Source organism: Dicentrarchus labrax, unplaced genomic scaffold (genome assembly GCF_905237075.1).
Source record: "Dicentrarchus labrax unplaced genomic scaffold, dlabrax2021, whole genome shotgun sequence".
NCBI classification, from domain to species: domain Eukaryota; kingdom Metazoa; phylum Chordata; class Actinopteri; family Moronidae; genus Dicentrarchus; species Dicentrarchus labrax.
The window spans coordinates 9,787,033-9,805,379 of NW_026136707.1; the positions used below are offsets into that span (position 1 = coordinate 9,787,033).

At 39.8% G+C, this 18,347-nt stretch overlaps 2 protein-coding genes across 2 annotated transcripts; both read left to right on the forward strand.

Moving 5' to 3' along the window:
• Nucleotides 1-273: 273 nt before the first annotated feature.
• Nucleotides 274-12,535, forward strand: LOC127367322 (uncharacterized). The gene is made up of 23 exons (XM_051407075.1): nt 274-410; nt 702-900; nt 1,004-1,184; nt 2,398-2,523; nt 2,771-2,964; nt 3,348-3,498; nt 3,594-3,709; nt 3,791-3,872; nt 3,959-4,090; nt 4,189-4,263; nt 4,366-5,197; nt 7,167-7,380; nt 8,098-8,281; nt 8,355-8,495; nt 9,414-9,619; nt 9,731-9,878; nt 10,011-10,129; nt 10,233-10,311; nt 10,401-10,535; nt 10,974-11,048; nt 11,142-11,347; nt 11,433-11,647; nt 11,863-12,535. Exons 1-23 carry the CDS (start codon nt 397-399, stop codon nt 12,227-12,229), a joined length of 4,191 nt encoding a protein of 1,396 aa, XP_051263035.1. The 5' UTR covers nt 274-396; the 3' UTR covers nt 12,230-12,535.
• A 362-nt stretch (nt 12,536-12,897) lies between these two features.
• LOC127366781 (complement C1r subcomponent-like) lies at nt 12,898-17,933 on the forward strand. Its single transcript, XM_051406065.1, has 11 exons — nt 12,898-13,035; nt 13,352-13,553; nt 14,751-14,928; nt 15,313-15,453; nt 15,592-15,797; nt 15,885-16,032; nt 16,221-16,355; nt 16,465-16,536; nt 16,621-16,826; nt 16,911-17,125; nt 17,296-17,933. Exons 1-11 carry the CDS (start codon nt 13,010-13,012, stop codon nt 17,657-17,659), a joined length of 1,893 nt encoding a protein of 630 aa, XP_051262025.1. The 5' UTR covers nt 12,898-13,009; the 3' UTR covers nt 17,660-17,933.
• Nucleotides 17,934-18,347: the final 414 nt, after the last annotated feature.

Consider the following 18,347-nt stretch of genomic DNA (forward strand, 5'->3'; position numbering starts at 1 on the left):
CTGCACAAAGCGTAGCAGCACAATGAGACATTTCCTCTCTCCTCTACACCCTTTCCTTTCACTCCATCTCCATTGTTTTCACTGAACCTTTGTCCCAGTGGCGCAGGGATGTTGTTGAGCTGAAACTGCAAAGAAAAATGTATTAGCAGTCTATCTGAAAAGTCTTTGGCCCAGTCTGTCTTCCTGCCATTTCATTTAAACACAGCTACCCCTTTGTTACTGCAAACATATAAAAAACAATCTACAAATAGATTTTTTAAAATGCCTACGTTTGCAAAATATGAGTGAGAGAGAAAGGGGGGCAGCAAGGAAGAGCGAGGGGTGGAAAGTAAATTATTAAGAAAAGGGGAAGGAGAGATATTGAGTTTATTTGTGAAGAGATTTGACCGGATCACGATGTTACGATTAAGGTGGGTTAGGATTTTAGCATTTTACTACTATAAAACCAATAACTGCATAACTACATCATAATTTGCAATAAATGAGTACTTGTACGATGGAGGGATGTTAATGAATTTGGTTGTGATTTTGTAATTTACGCATAATTGTCTTTAGCTCTTATTGTGTTTTTTAGTGTGACAGGATTTCACATTGAGTAATACTTTTTCTTTCGTAACCTTGTGGTCCTTACATTTCTTCCTTTCCTTTACAATGTGTCACCCCTTCCCTTGAATTGTTTAATCTTCCATACTTTCCCTCAGTCTCCTGCTTCTCCTGCTCGCCCACCCAGCCTGCTCGACACTGCTGGGATGGGTGGAGTCTCCAGGGTATCCCACTGGATACTTGCCCCATGCCAGTCTAAACTGGAGCAGGTGTGCCCCCAAAGGTCACACCCTCTCCATCAGACTCATCCACCTGGACCTGGAGGACAGCAAAGACTGTGAAAACGATGCCGTGAAGGTCAGGGGTCAAAATAAACTTTAAGAAGTCTAGGTTACCAACTGATGTCCGTGCCGTTATCGTACCCACTACAACATAAGTTTCTGATTTTGTATTTTTCCAGGTCTTTTCAAATGGAAACCTAATTTCCGTTCTATGTGGCAAAAGAGAATTTGAGGAACTTCAGTCCACCGTAAATCCCTTGCTCCTCTCCTCCCCTGGTGGCTGCCTCTCTCTCTCATTCCACTCTGACTACTCCAACACCGAGAGGCACACCGGCTTTAGAGGCTTTTATACTGATCAAGGTGAGATGAAAAGAAAACAGTGAAATATTGAGTTGTATGAGTTCCACCAAAGTCCATTGTCTGTGTGCCCATTTTATTTTTCTACATTGCCCAAGGGAACCCAGTTTGTACACGTATTTCATCATTGTGACTACTTTTGTAATCATAATGTTAGGGAGGTAATATTTTTAGACAACAATTCACAATGGTTTATAGCCGTTAAAGCTGACTTGGAAACAGTTTGAGTTGTCTTCAATTTGTAATGAAAATCATGACATGATTTTAGAAGTAGGCCAACATAAGTAAAGTAAGTGCTTTTAAAAAATGTTTAGCATTCAGACTTTCAGTTTCAGTTCTGGTGCTGACAATGCTGCAGTGACTCATCTTCTGTCTACTAGCTTCAGTTATCACAGTCTTTGCTGTAAAGCAGAAAATTAGTTTCGCAAATATAATAAGAAAATCCTGTATGGTGTAGAGCCATTAATTAACTCTGTAATTAAAATCTCAAGAGGGTAGAATTGATGCAGTAAACTGTCTTGACTTTAACCCTCGTCTCTACACTCATAAGCATGAAAAGATTCAGTATCATGTTGACTAAATCTGTCCACAGAGAGAAAGACAGCGAACAGATAAACACCACCAAGTATTCAAAACAGTTTCTGTGGTAGCGCCTGCTACAATAGGCGACTCCAGGACTACGTTTCGCCATGATATCACACACACCACACACAAGGTGAAAGCAAAACCAGCCACCACTGTCATGGCTGGTAAATATGTCACTCAATATCTTCCACTACATACATAAGTCTTTATGATAAGCTAATCGGCTGCTGGCTCCAGCTACATATTTTCCATAAAGACATCTTCTCATTTAACCCTCTGCAAGAAAGCAAAAACGCGTATTTTCCCAAATGCCATTTCTTTAAGATATGGATCTTCTGCCAAATGCCTGTAGTTAATTGTGTAGATATGTGTGACAATCTAGTAGTTAAAGGAAAAGGAGCTTTAAAGAAGTGCACCTCCACCACCAAAACAACACAGCATGGCCAAAAATGTACCAAGAAAATAAAGTATACGGTTTGGTCCTATCCCAGGACCTGGTAGAAGAAAGTGTTTATCAGGAAATACAGAAACCATCAAAAGACCTAAAAGCATATTTCCCAATACCCTTCAGTGTATTGTGTTGCTTGTGTTGCTTTTCTACATTTGACCTTCAGTTAATTTGCTCCTTCAGACTTTGACGAATGTCAGGACGACCCCGAGAACAGATGCACGCAGTTCTGTCACAACTTCATCGGAGGGTACTACTGCTCCTGTCGCCATGGTTACCACCTGGACGTGGACAATCACACTTGCACTGGTAACAAATTACCTCGATATCAGTAGACAGTGCACAGAGTGAGACAAATCAAAAAAAAAAAAGAAATGAACAAAACTGAAACATGAAGTGAAAATAGGAAAATAGAGGAAGCAGAAGCAAACTCTACTGTGGAAAAAAGGAAGGGAAAGAGGGGAATTAGATGAGAAGAAGGCTGATTGTGTAAAACTTATGATTGCGTTGATTAAAATGATGATGTGACGACAATGAGCTCTCTTCTTCAACACAGTGAGCTGTACTGAGGATTTCTCAGGGCTGAACAAAGGTGACATATCGAGTCCCTCCTGGCCTGCTTCATACGCAGAGAATACCAACTGTCAGTACACCCTGTCTGTGGAGGCCCACCTGCAGATGGAGCTGCACTTCTCTGATGATTTTGATGTGGAACAAAGCCCTGATGGTCAATGCATAGACGCACTGAGGGTAGGTTTTAAGTCCCACTATGTAAATATACGTCATAGAGGTGTGTCTTTCTAAAACTTTACAGATCAGAAAACAAAGAGGAAGTACAGACCAAAGTGTTGAAACTGTGGATTCGACAACTAGAGCACATCCTGTTACAGTCATTTTACGGTCTATCTGTGTTACACATTCTGGATTTTTTTTCCCCTAGTGCCTATAAAAAAGATATTAACCTCCTTGAAACAAACTATCAATTTTATTTATATATTTAATGTTCACTTTTAATTACAATGAAGAATACAGTAGATATGTACACCAATGCAAACATTTATTTTGTATTTTATATTTGGGGTGAACCATTTTAGGAAAGGAACATTTGGTTACATTACCTTGTTGTTTTGCAGATTGAGACTCCCTCTGGGACTCTGGGGCCATTCTGTGGCCACACGCCTCCCCCATCTCCCTTCCTCACTCATTCAAATCATGTCCAAATCCGCTTCACCTCTGATGGCTTTGGCACTAACAAAGGCTTCAGTCTCCACTTCAAGACCAGAGGTACTGCAGCCTCCTCAGCTGCGACACAATGGGCAAAGAACGTTAAAGAAGTTTGTTGAGGATCACAAATAATTGTTCTTTTATGTTAATTGCAGACAAGGTTTGTCCAGCAGTGGTAACCGCACACTCCACTGTGGCTCCTCAGCAACCAGAATATCCTCGGGGTCAAACAGTGACAGTCACTTGTGAGCTTGGCTATGTTGCGACTATTGTGAGTGTACAGAGAACCTTTAACAGCCTTACATTTGATTAAATGTAGCCACTAAAAAGCTAATTAAGTTCTCCTGTTTAGCAAAGCACCCAGACCGTTTCATCACAGTATGTGTCCACATGCCAGAGTACAGGAATATGGGCTCCCAATTACATCTGCGAACGTGAGTCTGACTGTAACAAATTATTTTGTTGTTGTTGTTGTTTTTTCACTCTCTCACACTGTTTTTCCACATATTGTTACATGTAGCTGTGGATTGCAGCGTTCCTAATATCCCAAAAGATGGTATCCTTCAGCTGGTGGACGATAACCCACAGACTCAGTATAAAGACCAGATCCAGTTTGAATGCAGTTCAACTTACTACATACTGGAAGGAGACGGTGATTATAGAAAGCTTATACACATCCCTGTTCTGTTGCCTTTCCTGAACAAAATTTTAAGAATTATTTTTATTTATATGCTTTCTTTAATCTTTCAGACACGTACACTTGCAGTGCCAGTGGTGAATGGGTATCAGCTGGCGGCAAGACGGAGATGCCAAAATGCATTGAAGGTATGACTTTAAAGTTATTTCTTATATTTTCTCATATATTATTATCATTTTGGAGATGGTCCCATTGTCATACGAATGTCTGATGACTCTTGTTTATTTCAGAGTGTGGGAAGCCTAAAAAACACCCTGCAAGTGCAGGGAGAATTTTGGGAGGTAAGGATGCACGCCTGGGAGAAATACCTTGGCAACTTTTGATAAGAGAGCCGAAAAGAGGAGGAGCATCACTGATCAGTGACCGATGGGCTGTCACAGCAGCTCATGTCGTGGAAGATCTGGCAGAAACCTCTTTGCGCCTGTACGGTGGACTGGTAGATGGAAGAAAAACAAGAACACAAGCAGGCTTGTCTGACGTAGTTGTCATGGACAGTGAGAGGATCATAATTCATCCCAACTATATTAAGGGCACTGACGACCGCACAGATTTTGACAATGATATTGCTCTTATCCGATTAGCTTCCAGGGTGACTTTAGGCCCAAACCTCCTTCCGATTTGTCTGCCAGAGGCAAACAGGGGCATGGTGGAACATGAGCAAGGTACGGTGGCAGGCTTTGGGAAGACAGACCCAAAGAGGCAGGGTGTCAATTTGGTCACGTCTTACATGTTAAAATACGCTCATATCGGGGTCTACCCCCTCCGTGAGTGTAGGAATACACCTTCAACAGCAACTAACAAACGCATGGCTTTCACTAATAACATGTTCTGTGCTGGAGCAGAAGGAAAGGACAGCTGCCAGCAAGACAGTGGAGGTCCGTTTGTTTTGCCTATGTTGGCTGAGGGCAGAGAGCCTTATTATCTGACCGGCATTGTGTCCTGGGGACCCCCCTGTCAGGAGAGGCAATTCAAGGGTTATTATACCAAAGTGGAGAATTATGTAGACTGGATTAAGGAGACAATTGACAAAATAGACAAAGAAGACAAATCTGAGGAAGAATGAGGAAGATAATACTTTGCTACTTACCAGAATAACGTAACCCATAAAATAAAGACTATAATCCCTTTAATTAACACATTAATAACATTAAACTCTCATCAGATTATGACTTTATATTCAGTGCAAACGTGAATTTACAGGTTTCAACCAACAATATATACTATATTTTTGTCTTTTAATCATTAACAGCTTAGATACACACAAAACATGTTTGTTTTTTTCAGGGCATTTTTTCTTTAATAATTTAGATATTTGTCTCTACTATACTACATTAAAATCTATGAAGTGTGAAGCCTACAGCACCTTGTAAGGAAACATAGTGATATAGCTGGAATAAGTGCCACAATATTGATATATGTCACTTCTTCCACTATTGATATATATGTCACAATATAGCATATGTATGAAAAAACACAAATAAAATAATCCAAATGCTTTTCAGTGCAGTGTGTTTTTTCTTGTTGCAATTTTCTCTTAATTGTTTCGTAGTTTTGAATGTTTACTTTCTCACTTTCTCATTTTAAACTACTTCCTATACCCACTTTTAAAATAGATACAGTTTGGATTGTTTCCTCATCTACAAACAAATCTTAGTTGCTCGTTGTTGTTCTGGTAATATTGCCTCCTCATGTTTGGAGAACAAGCAATGCTCTACTACCACTTAGTGGTGTCAGTGATGGATTGAAATATTAGAATCAAGTAGAGCTTGTTGTTGGAGAATTTATGTGTATCATGCCATCTATTTATCTATTTCTATTTTTCATGACAAATTGTTGGTCTGAGGAGGCCACAGAGACAATGAGGTGCCAGCCTGTCTGATGCTACAGATAAAAGGGGCCTTGGAGAGGCTCCAAACTCCCTCAATAATAATGAATTGAGAGAAACTTTGATTTTCATTATGCAGCCCTGTATTTATCTCAGGATTTACTTTTACATTTGTATTCATGTATATTTTTCTTCAATCATATGATATATGCGCTTTATTTAATCAACCACAATGACATGGTCAGACATGGTCTCAGTTTGATTCTGCTTTGTAGGTAAAGAGTACAATGTTCTCAAATTACTCCTTTGATGTGCCATGATGTGGCAAGCAACAACCAGCTGCCTGAATCAGCTGATTCATCCAAATTTATGGCACCAAATTCTGGTCTCAAGTTCTGGGTTTGATGATGCTGAAAAATGCTTAATGCCCCCTCTGGTGGTAGAATAGGGTTAAGGGTGCATGTTTGAAATGTGGGCACAAAGCCTGAGAGCTGTTTCACACAGAATCAGGTGAGTTTATTCTCAGTACATAATAATAATCTAAAAAATAATAAGATGAGTTTGCATCTCACTGGAGGTGTTTAGTTAACAAGATCTTACTAATTCTCTATTTTAGAGGAGTTGTAGAGTTTCTCTACAATTCAAAGTCAAGCATTTGATTTTGCCAAGACAAACAAGGCATATTCCTGGCATTAACGCAGGTAGTTGCTAAACACTGGAAACGACAGGCTTTGTGGCATTAATGTTTCACTTGATTGGGAGACATTTGCTCCTACAACAGCGGATCAGTTCTCTCTGTATTTAGTATTTAATTGCAGAGATGGGGTGGACCTCCTGCATCATCTGGTAAGTTTAAATGGTATTTTAAATCCATTCGTATGTTGTACGTAAATAGTTTATGTAGTTTTTGTCATCAATTTCTAGCTTCATTCCAATATTCACTGTGTATAGCTGCTATAATTTTGGAGCTCGTTCCTATACAATTGTGTGTTATCTTCTGTACAACCAATGTTACAAATGTTTTATAGGTTGACTGAGTGATCCATCTCAGCATGCCATATATAAGCCTCAACAATATTATATGGTTGCAACAGCTGTGTTGACTGTATCACTGTGTTTGCTCTTTTTCTGTTTGCATCAACTTTGGACTAGTGGTTCACAAATTGATAAACAGATCGAATTCTCTCTGTTCATGCACCTTTCCAGGTTTCTGTATGTGTCAATGAGTGAGTGCTGGCGGCTGCCCGACCAAGAACCTCCAATGCATGGGGGGGTCCAGTCTCCCCAGTATCCTCAGCCTTACCCTCCCAACCAGAATAAGCAGTGGGACCTTAGTGTGCCTGAGGGCTACCAGCTCCGACTCACCTTCACCCATCTGGACATTGAAGCTTCTGAAGGCTGCCATTACGACGCCCTGACAGTCAGCGCCACAGTTCAACACATACGATATCGCAAATAACAAACCAGTGTTGTAGTGTTTGAGTTATAAAATTCAGTGACTCAAGTGTCAGCCTGACTCAGGCTTGAAAACCAATGACTTGAACTTTACCTAGAACACTTTCTCAGCATCTACGTACATAGCTCATGTTTCTCTGTTATTGCCAAGATGTGTTTTGATGTATCACAGTAACAGTTTACAAGATTATTCAAACATAAAAAATATTTAAAATAATTTTGAGGCCACATTGAGGCAGTGCAACAACTTGTAAACAACATTATCACCTTATAAAGACAGTTGCTTATTTACACATCCAACACACATGGATCAACATTGTCATTCATTTACTACTACCTCTGTTTTGGTCTCAATGACTGGAAGACTCTAAAAACCTCCATGCAGCTTAAGGACAATACAGATTCGGGGGATAATTCTCTGTGGGTTCATCTATACAAGTGACCCCTTGCATACTGCAATCACTTCAACCAGTGTTCATATGAAAATATTTTTAGCAGCTTTATGTATTGAGAGAACTTGAGACTTGAGACCCAGACTTAGACTCAAACTCAAACATAGAAAACTCGGAGGTTTAACTTTTGTACAATAAATAACTTTCTAAATAACTGAGCACAGACACATTCACAAATGATCCTCATCATGATTAAGATTTGATTCCTTATTTTCATATCATACCTTCAGGTTTTTTATGACGACAAGATTCTGGCAAAGTTTTGTGGCCATGAGAATTCTGCTGATGGGATTCACCCAGGCAACCAGCCCATATTGTCTCCAGGCAACAGACTCACCCTCGTTTTCCAGTCAGACGACAGCAACCCAGAGCGCCACCAGAACGTGGGCTTCTCTGCTCAGTACCAGGCAATAGGTACTAGCTACTCGGTTCTAGCACTTCACTCTTCACTGAACCACCTCACTAACTTAACGTCTCTCATTATCAGACATAGATGAGTGTTCTGCACCAGAACCCGCAGATGGGTCAGGTCCACTCTGCTCTCAGATCTGCCTCAACACTCTCGGCTCATACCTCTGCTCATGTCACCACGGCTTCGAGCTTCGCTCAGACCAGCGCACCTGTGTGTGTGAGTATTGAATAGATACATGCTTTTCCTGTATGTATACAGTAACTCAGTCAAACAGCTGTGACTTCAACTTCTGACTACAACGTCTACTTCAGTAAGTGACACTTCAAGGAACTGACTATTTATGACAAATGGTCATACAATTAGATTTGAGCTCTCAAATAATCTGAGCAGCGACAAGGACTAGAAGTAATCCCCACTTTAAAAACACATTCATGAACATTCAATCAGTAAAGTCAACAATACCAAGAGCCTAACATGGCAGCAATCTAGCAGTGAAGTTAAAGATTGCAACTAACTGAACACCGATTCGGTCTGTATCTGACGACCTGTGAAAGAGAACGGGCTGTGAAGCGTGTTGAAGAAACTACGGTGGCCACAAATCTTGAGAAAAATGTGAGAGGCCCTATCTAGAGCCAGTGAGTGGTTTGTCCCTTCTAGGCTACTGTAGAAACATGCAACTTGATGGACCTCACGGCAACTGTAGATAAAAAGGGCTCATTCTAAGGTAATGAAAACACAGCTATTCCTATATTCAAATGATTATACACTGATTAAAACATCCCTATGAAAATTGTATCATATATTAATTATAGTGTTACGCATTGGACCTTTAGAAGCGTCAGGTTAATAAGGACTCATTGTACACTCGTATGAATATTAATCAGATGTTACAAGTTACCTGGTAGTCAAGCAGCTGATGAATGAGCTCCAGGATGTGGTTAGTTTATGTTATCATACAGACTGGAAGCAGAGGGAAAACTGCCACTGTGATTCACTCAGAAATATACCTATCAACAGAAAAAAGAAAGCAAAAAGATGTAAAAAGTCTCTATTACTAAAGTATTGTAGCATTACCAAACTATAAGCAAAAGTTTGGTGATCCTATATAATGAATTCCTTTTCCAATTGTCCCAGTATCCTGCAGCGGTGGTATATTTGATGAGTCGGAGGGACATCTGTTCAGTCCAGGATACCCCAACCCCCCACCTCATGCTGTGTCCTGTCAGTACATCATTTCTGTAGAATCTGGCTTCACTGTCTCTCTCAACTTCACTGATAACTTCCACATCGAGAGCGTGGACACTGAGCAAGGCCCTAACTGTCTCTACCACTGGTTGCAGGTAATGGCAAGCACCTTCCATACAATGCGTATATTTATATAAATAACTGGAAATTAATGGAGCACAAAAAATATATTTTATACAACGAATGAGCTTGTATTCTCTTAACAGGTAACCGTTCCAAACAAAGAGCCTATGAAGCTGTGTGGTGGAAAGAGTCCAGGTCTGATAATCACAAACTCCAACACTGTCCTGCTGGACTACCACACTGATAATGACGGCCTGAGCAGAGGCTGGAGCCTGGACTACAGCACACACAGTGAGTGAGAGAGGAATAAGCCTAGAAATAAGAATGAATGGCCCTTATGTGCCAGTGAAATACCCTTTCCATCGTAATGTTGGATAACATTGCAGTTGATGTTACATGTCTGCTTGTCTGTGGTGTTTCCAGGAGTGCAGTGTCCATTTCCTGGTAAAGTGGGAAGGGGCAGGGTCACTCCTGTCTTGACCGAATATCTCTACAGAGACTACATCTCTGTGCGCTGCGACCCAGGATACAAGCTGATGACGGTTAGATTAAACTTACAATGTCTAATACTTAACAGCAACATGTTTATGTGTCATTGTGTGTGATATAAAAACACATAATGAGTTCCCCTCTTTTCTCTGTCAGAATGGGCAGGAGATAGAGAGTTTCTCTACCATGTGCCAGAGCAATGGGCAGTGGCATATCCCTCTGCCAGAATGCCACAGTATGTTACCTTTAAGCTTGTGAAGTTTGATTCAACCACAAATTATCTGGCAAAATATTAACATGTGCTTGTTTTTTGTTCCTCTGCAGTAATTGATTGTGGAGAACCCAAACCCTTGCTGAATGGAGGAGTGACCTTCCTGTCTGGCTTTCAGAATCAATACCGTTCTATTGTTCAGTATCACTGTAATGAACCATTTTACTCCCTCCTTGGGGGAACAAATGGTGAGATATTTACATACAGTGCTCTATGATAAGCTGTTTTAGATCCTCTTGAAACTTGTTTGAGTTGTATAATCCATTATTTTCAATTTACATTACATTTACTAATAATATATACCAAATCTGGAAGACTTGTGATGTAATGACTATCTATTTAAGCATCTAAAGGACAGCATTAGAAAAATGGTTAGCTGTGGAGTAATGTATAAATGATTTGTAGTAAATGGGCTAAAGCATGCAAAGCTACTCGTCCCTAAATACTAACTTAACACCAAGCTGAAAAACAATAATAATAGTAATTTCCTTTAAGGTATTATTAATTGGTGTGCTCTGTTGCACCTGTAACCACACCCAATAATTATGTCACAGTGTAGTACACTTTTACCTCACTTAACATTTCATCAAACTATATTCTTCTTTTGTCTCCTCTCTGCTCTTCAGTTAGTTTCACCTGTGAAGCAGACAGAAAGTGGAGATCCAACAATGATATTGTTGTCAGTCCAACATGTTTACCAGGTATTGGTTTTGTTAATTTAGATCTCAGTCAAGAATCTGTTGTTTAATTGTGTGAAATGCTGTGTGATACATATACGTCTGTATCCCATCCAGTCTGTGGCCAGCCTATAAATCACATCTCTGCCTATCAGAGGATCATTGGAGGCAGTGAAGCTCCAAACCATACCATCCCCTGGCAAGTGCTACTGAGTGTAGATGGACATAGAGCAGGAGGAATGGTGATTGCTGACCGCTGGATTATGACTGCAGCTCATGTCCTACAAGAGAATGGAAATACAGTACCAAATGAGGTTTTACGGGTAAGTGGTCTATTGTTATCTGCAAGCCCATTGCATCCATGTTTTTGAATTGACATTGATTTCTTCCTATGCTATTGATTTCCAGGTTTACATGGGACTCACTAATGTTAACACCCTGAGGCAATCTCCTGTGTATACCGCCTCAATCCATGTTCACCCTGAATACAACAATCCCAACAATGTAAACTTCAACAATGACATTGCCTTGATCAAACTGCGAGAGCCAATCACATTCAGAGCATCTGTTATGCCAGTATGTTTGCCAGAGAAAGGTGCCACATACGTCACTGGCATGATGGGGTAAAGAAACAACTGCCTGGTTTCACTTCATAATCCATTTTATATTTATTTATTTTTTCTACTTTTAGTTTAGTGAACTCTTTTTAACTTCAATTTAAATCTTCTTATTGCTTTTATCTCATTGTTCTGCCAACATGTGAATGTTTTAGACAGGAGACTCTTATTTGCCCCTTTCTAATGAGTTCCCCATAACTGTCTCTTTTCCTTTTTTGCAGACTGGTGTCAGGCTTTGGCCTCACAGAAAGTAACAACAACCGGATTTTAACAAATAAGCTGAAGTACGTGCAGCTCCCTGTGGTGGAGCAGGAGACATGCAGGGCTTCAATCACTTCAGCGAAAAAGAAAAGGAACAGTGTACCAAGTCTGACAAGTAACATGTTTTGTGCTGGAGTCCCTGAGGGTGGGAAGGACTCCTGCCAAGGTGACAGCGGAGGCCCTTTTACCCTGACTGATGACGGGCGGGTCTGGGCTGCTGGGATCGTCAGCTGGGGGGTTGACTGTGGACAGCAGGGAACATACGGAGTCTATACCAGAGTCACCCAGTACCTGGACTGGATCAACAAGACTATGCAGGATAATTGAGCTTTACTGTAATTCATTACAACATGGTGTGGAAACACAAAAGTAACAACATTTACAATAAAGTAAGAAAAAGAGAACAAACTTTGCTCTAAATATACTCTTTCTGCAGAGTTAATGCATATTGTGTCACAAAAAAGCTATAAATTAACAACTGACAATAAAATGATCAAGTGCACATTTCTACTTACTATTGTTATAACCACTTCCTTCCTAAAATTACTGAATGAATGTCATACTGATTGTGAAGTCATCACATTGTACTTAAATCCACTAAAACCTTTTTAAAATAAAGTGACATAATACAGACTTGCATCTGCCTTTTTCATGCCTGTAACACAGATTAGATACAGATTTTCTACCTTCTCTCCAACCAACTTGGTATTTGCTGGTCATTGTAATACTTGAGATGCCACTATTGTATATAGTTATAGCTGTAGTTATAGCTGTGTATGTGTACTATGTAATTACTACTTACTTAATCTATCTTCATGAACTCACAAACACAGTAGGCTCTCCTTCCACTGACTTTTTTGGGGCTTTCATTGTGCTCGTACTCGTAACTTTATACTGCACACAAACTCGGTTTTTACTCCTCATTCTTCTTGTTAAGTTCTTGTACAATTCATACCTGCATTTATTTTTGCCAAGATAAACAAACCCTGGAGGTTAAATTCCATTGCAAAATACTTCAAACCACAGCCTGTGTGACATTAATGGTCCATTTGTGCATTAGACGTTTTGCATAAACTGCAGTCACCCAGAGGTACATTTATTGCAGACATGGGATGGACCTATTGTGTTATATGGTAAGCTTAATCTATTTGTTTCACCTTCATGTTGCATGTTTTAGTGAATTATTCTTTTTTCACGAATTACTACCTTAAAAAAATTACAGTAAATACATACTATTAGTTTTTATTACTATATGATAGTTGTCTATGAGCAGTGTTCAAGATTAATTATGTGATCTACATATATCAAACTAAATACCAAACTAAAGCAATACTATGTGGTTGCAAAAGTTAAAAATTATTGTGTCACTTTGTTTGTTCTCTTTCTGTTTGCATCAACTTTGGACTACCACCTTAGTTCCAACTCTGTGTTTATGCACAATAATTCCAGGTTTCTGTGTTTGCGCTGGCTGCTACTCGAATCTCAACCTGTAATGCATGGAGAGGTCCATTCCCCTCAGTATCCCCTGCCTTACCTTCCTAACCTGCTGAAGCAATGGGACCTCTGGGTTCCTGAGGGCCACCAGATCCAGTTGTCCCTAACCCATCTGGATATTAAAGCTTCTTCAGGCTGTTATCAAGACTCTCTGACGGTCAGAGCCATGTTGAAATCTAATATTGTGCAATATTACAAACAATAGACCATTGTTTTCATATTCAAGTCTATTTATTGCTTAACTATGACCTGAGTGTTGATGACCTGCAGAAACTGAGGTCTTAAACTGGGACTACAAATCATCAGGGCAGTTCTTACTGTGTATCTGTTTGGTCATCCTGATTGACATACTGTTAACGTGTGTGCAGACACGACAGGCTATGATAATTCAAAACAGAGCTGATAGGATCATTAATGCTGTACAATAGCTGAGAGACGTTTATATATTTAAATATGTGAGTGAAAAAACAAAAGATTGAAACAAGCAACTTGAAGTAGCAAAGCTATGTCACAAACCTTGCCTATTTGCCCATTTTGAGCCTGCCAATTTCAGACACTTCTTGGCAGCCAACACAACAGCTTGTTAACAAAATTTTAGCATACTACTGTGAATGCAACAACCAACTGCAACAAGCCAAATAATACTGGCACTAATCAGAACAAAGGCAAAACATTACACTAAAATACGTTTCTGAAAAGATTTTAAGTGAGGTTGCCACTCTATAAGGCACCCTGCTTTATCGATTTTACCAACATTTACAAAATGAACATCATACTGTATGGAAGAAGACTCGAAACTAGCAATTGAGACCATAAACTCATTAAGAAACGGTTTATTGAACTAATAAATTAAGTGAGAAGTAGGCTCATTTCTTTTTTTCAGCCAATTCAGCTGCCCCCTGTTGGTCATTAGTAAGAATTTAGGGTTAAGAAATTTCTGTGTTGGCTTCACTTCACAGACCCGAAAGCTCTGTCCATTAATTATATGCTGTCAATGGGTCACCCTATGCAATAGACACTTGATGTAGTAAGTGTATACTGTCCTCATCAAGTGTCGGCTCATTCTCCATCAGACTGAATGGTATCGGTGTGTTATTGTAGCCAATGGAGCTCCCCCTGCCAGTCTTTACATAAAATGCAGGTTTGAAACCCTGCTTTGTCTTCACTTCACAGACTTGGAAGCTCTGTCCATTATACAGTTTATACCTTCAGTGGTCAGATTCTTCCTTCTAAAAACTTAAACTTTCACAATTAGGTACAGTCAGGGTTTCGTTGCTACAGCCTTACTTGAGGTTGTATTTTACCTTACTTGATCAGGTCTTACACTGTCTTATTTGCTCTTTATACTTTTCAGGTTCTCTACGATCAAAAGGTCGTGGGGAAGTTTTGTGGACAGGAAAATTCAAGTCATCACCCAGGCAAAGTGCCAATCCTTTCTCAAGGCAACAGATTGACTCTCATATTTCAAACAAGTGACTCCTCTGCGGAGCTCCAACAGCACATTGGTTTCTCTGCTACCTACGAGGCAATAGGTAGAGCTTTTCTGGTAACTTTCCTCTTCCCTGCATTACGTTATTTCCCCCAATCTTCAGAAGAAATTCCACCTTAAAAAATGTATTAACATGGTGCTTTTCCAGGGATTGTGGTCAATGAACAATGAATACAGAAAAATATATAACAACTGTATTGCTCTGAGGTGAAAGTAAGAGTGTCTTAAAATTCAAAGAATAAAATCAAAATGTATTTCCAAGATTTGTCTCTATAGATATATAACAATCTTGTCCTGTGTTGTCAGACTAACACAAAACCTCATTAAATTCAAAAGTTACAACTAAGCCAAAAAATAAAAATATATGTGAATGACCTAAATTCAAATTTAGGTTAAGTTTTCCCTTTAATCACCTTCTCATCATCAGACGTGGATGAGTGTTCAAAATCGGACCCCGGTCCAGGCTCGCTTCCTCTCTGCTCTCAGATCTGCATCAACACCCCCGGTTCTTACCACTGCTCCTGCCACTATGGTTACAAACTTCATTTAGACCAGCGCACATGTTTGTGTGAGTACTGTATACAGTAAATGCATGCTTCTTTCTATGTACCTTAATGTGTGTCATGCAGTGAAGCTCAGTAGTTACAGCATGGCATTAATGCTGCTGAGTCAGTGTAAATAATAATTGATTTTGCCCCATGTCCAGTCTCCTGTGGTGGTAATATATTTGAGCAGCATGCAGGACATCTGTCTAGTCCAAGGCACCCTCGCCCCTCACCACCATTTCTGTCCTGCAAGTACATCATCTCTGTGGACCCCAGATTCATTATCACTCTAAACTTCACTGACAACTTCCACATAGACAGCGTGGACACTCAGCAAGGTCCCAGCTGTCAACATCACTGGCTGCAGGTATTGGCAAAGGGCTTCCTTACAACAAATGCGACTCTGATATGCCTCAGTGTATAAATAAACGTTCTACTCCTCCTCCGCACATAGGTGACCATCCCAGATAGAGAGCCCATGAAGCTGTGTGGTGGAAAGAGTCCAGGTCTGATAGCTACAAATTCCAGTTCTGTCATACTGGACTACCATACTGATGATGAAGGCCTGAGTCACGGCTGGAGCCTGGACTACAGCACAAACGGTGAGGGACAAAATGAGAGAGACATGTTGTTTTGGTTGGTTGACGGTAACAATCAGTAACAATCACATATCTACACAAATATGTGATAAATGTTTGGTTATCATGTCTTATCGAGGTTACGTCAATTATTTACACATTCTTTCTTTCACTTGCAAATATTAATATTTCCTTGTTTTGTTCCTCTGCAGTAAATGATTGTGGAGAACCAGAACCTTTGATGAATGGAGGGGTGACCTTCCTGTCTGGCTTTCAGAATCAGTACCGCTCTGTTGTTCAGTATCACTGCAATGAACCATTTTACTCTTTCCCAGGGGGTGTAAATGGTGAGGTATTTACTTGTATCATTAAAAAAATAAAATTAATTAAAATTACATTTTTGATACATCTTAATTTAAAAATAAATGCTATTATCTTGTTCCCTATGGTCGTCAGTTAGTTTAACCTGTAAAGGAGAAGGAAAGTGGACATCCAACACCAACAATGTCACTCCAACATGTATACCTGGTACTGAAACACCCTATCTAACATATGTGTATTTTATTTAAAACATCTGTGTCTGTATGAACCTATTTTTTTTGTCTCATCCAGTCTGTGGTCAGCCCACAACACTCATCTCCACCTATCAGAGGATCATTGGAGGCAGTGAAGCTCCAGACAATACCATCCCCTGGCAAGTGCTACTGACTATAGACGGAATACGGGTTGGAGGAATGGTGATTGCAGACCGCTGGATTATGACTGCAGCTCATGACCTAACACATAACAGAAAACCAGTATCAAATGAGACTGTACGGGTAAGTGGGCTGTTATAGATGTTATCTGCAAGCCCATTGCCTCCATGTTTTTGAATTGACATTCTTTTCCTCCGTGATTTGCAGATTTACATGGGCCGTACTGATGTTAAATCCCTGATGGGTTGTCCTGTTTTGGTTGGTTCAATCCACATTCACCCTGAATACAACAACCCGAATGGCTTAGACTTCAACAATGACATTGCCTTGATCAAACTGCAGGACACAATCACATTCAACTCATCGATTATGCCAATATGTTTGCCAGCAGAGGGAGCCACATACATCACTGGCATGATGGGGTAAAGAAACAGCTGAGTTCTCATTTCATAGTACTACAGAATACATACACAACTTTTAGCTTTTTTCCTTGTTGTGCCAACATGTGAATCTTGTCCAGCTTCCAGACAAGAGGCTCTGATTTCCTGAATTTACCATTGCTGGCTCTTCTAGTCTTTTTTATTTATTTCAGACTGGTGTCAGGCTTTGGCATTATGGAAATTTACCCCCCACGGATAACAAAGAAGCTTAAGTATGTGCAACTCCCTGTGGTGGAGCAAGACACATGCCGTGAATCTGTCAAAAAGTTGAAGAAGACAAGGAACAACTTACCAAGTCTGACAGATAACATGTTTTGTGCTGGAGTCCCTGAAGGTGGGAAAGACACCTGTCTTGGGGACAGTGGAGGTCCCTTTGCCCTGAGAGACGACGGACAGTTCTGGGTTGCTGGGATTGTCAGCTGGGGGGTTGACTGTGGACAACAGGGAAGATACAGAGTTTATACCAAAGTCACCAACTACCTGGACTGGATCAACAAAACTATGCAGGAGAACTAAATTCACAGTAATTTATTACATGATGTGAAGATTAATAAAACACAAGTAAAAACGAAAACATTTACAATAAAATAAGGAAAGAGATATCTAAACATAACTAAAAAAAGTTATGAATTAACATAATCTTCTAGTTGATTATCAAATGATCAATTTCTACTTATCATGATTAGAACCATCTGCAAACTTCCTAAAATTATTCAATGAATGTCACACTGATTGTGAAGTCATTGCACTGTAAAAGCTTTTTTTTTTAAATAAAGTGACATTATACAGACTCGCATGTGCCTTTTTCATACATGCAACTCAGATTAGTCAGATTTTCTCTCTTACTAACTTGGTATTTGTCAGTCAATTTAATACCTTGTGCTACGAGATACTCTGATGTATAGCCTATTGTTGTTAATTACTGGGTGTGTCTACTATATACAGTAATATACTGCACATAAGTACTGCCTACTTAATCTTCATGAACTCCCAAAGACAGTATGCCCTACTCCTTCATTTACTTGTTTTGGGTCTTCTCTGTTCTGTGCACTGTGCTCATACTTTAACTGCACACACAGTTTTTCTCCTAATTTTTCTAGTTTGGTTAGTCAAATGTATTGAGCCATTATTGACCCTGTTCTTCTACAATTAATACCTGCATTTATTTTTGCCAAGATAAACAAACCCTCGAGGTCAAATTCCA

What these genes read in the sequence shown, in the direction of transcription:
- LOC127366781 (XM_051406065.1), top strand. Translation starts at nt 13,010, where the DNA reads ATGGGATGGACCTATTGTGTTATATG. An exon ending in GTTATCAAGACTCTCTGACG is followed by an intron (nt 13,554 to 14,750) that starts GTCAGAGCCATG and finishes TATACTTTTCAG; the next exon opens with GTTCTCTACGATCAAAAGGT. An exon ending in TACATCACTGGCATGATGGG is followed by an intron (nt 17,126 to 17,295) that starts GTAAAGAAACAG and finishes TATTTATTTCAG; the next exon opens with ACTGGTGTCAGGCTTTGGCA.
- LOC127367322 (XM_051407075.1), top strand. An exon ending in AGACCAGCGCACCTGTGTGT is followed by an intron (nt 8,496 to 9,413) that starts GTGAGTATTGAA and finishes CAATTGTCCCAG; the next exon opens with TATCCTGCAGCGGTGGTATA. An exon ending in CCTGGACTACAGCACACACA is followed by an intron (nt 9,879 to 10,010) that starts GTGAGTGAGAGA and finishes TGGTGTTTCCAG; the next exon opens with GAGTGCAGTGTCCATTTCCT.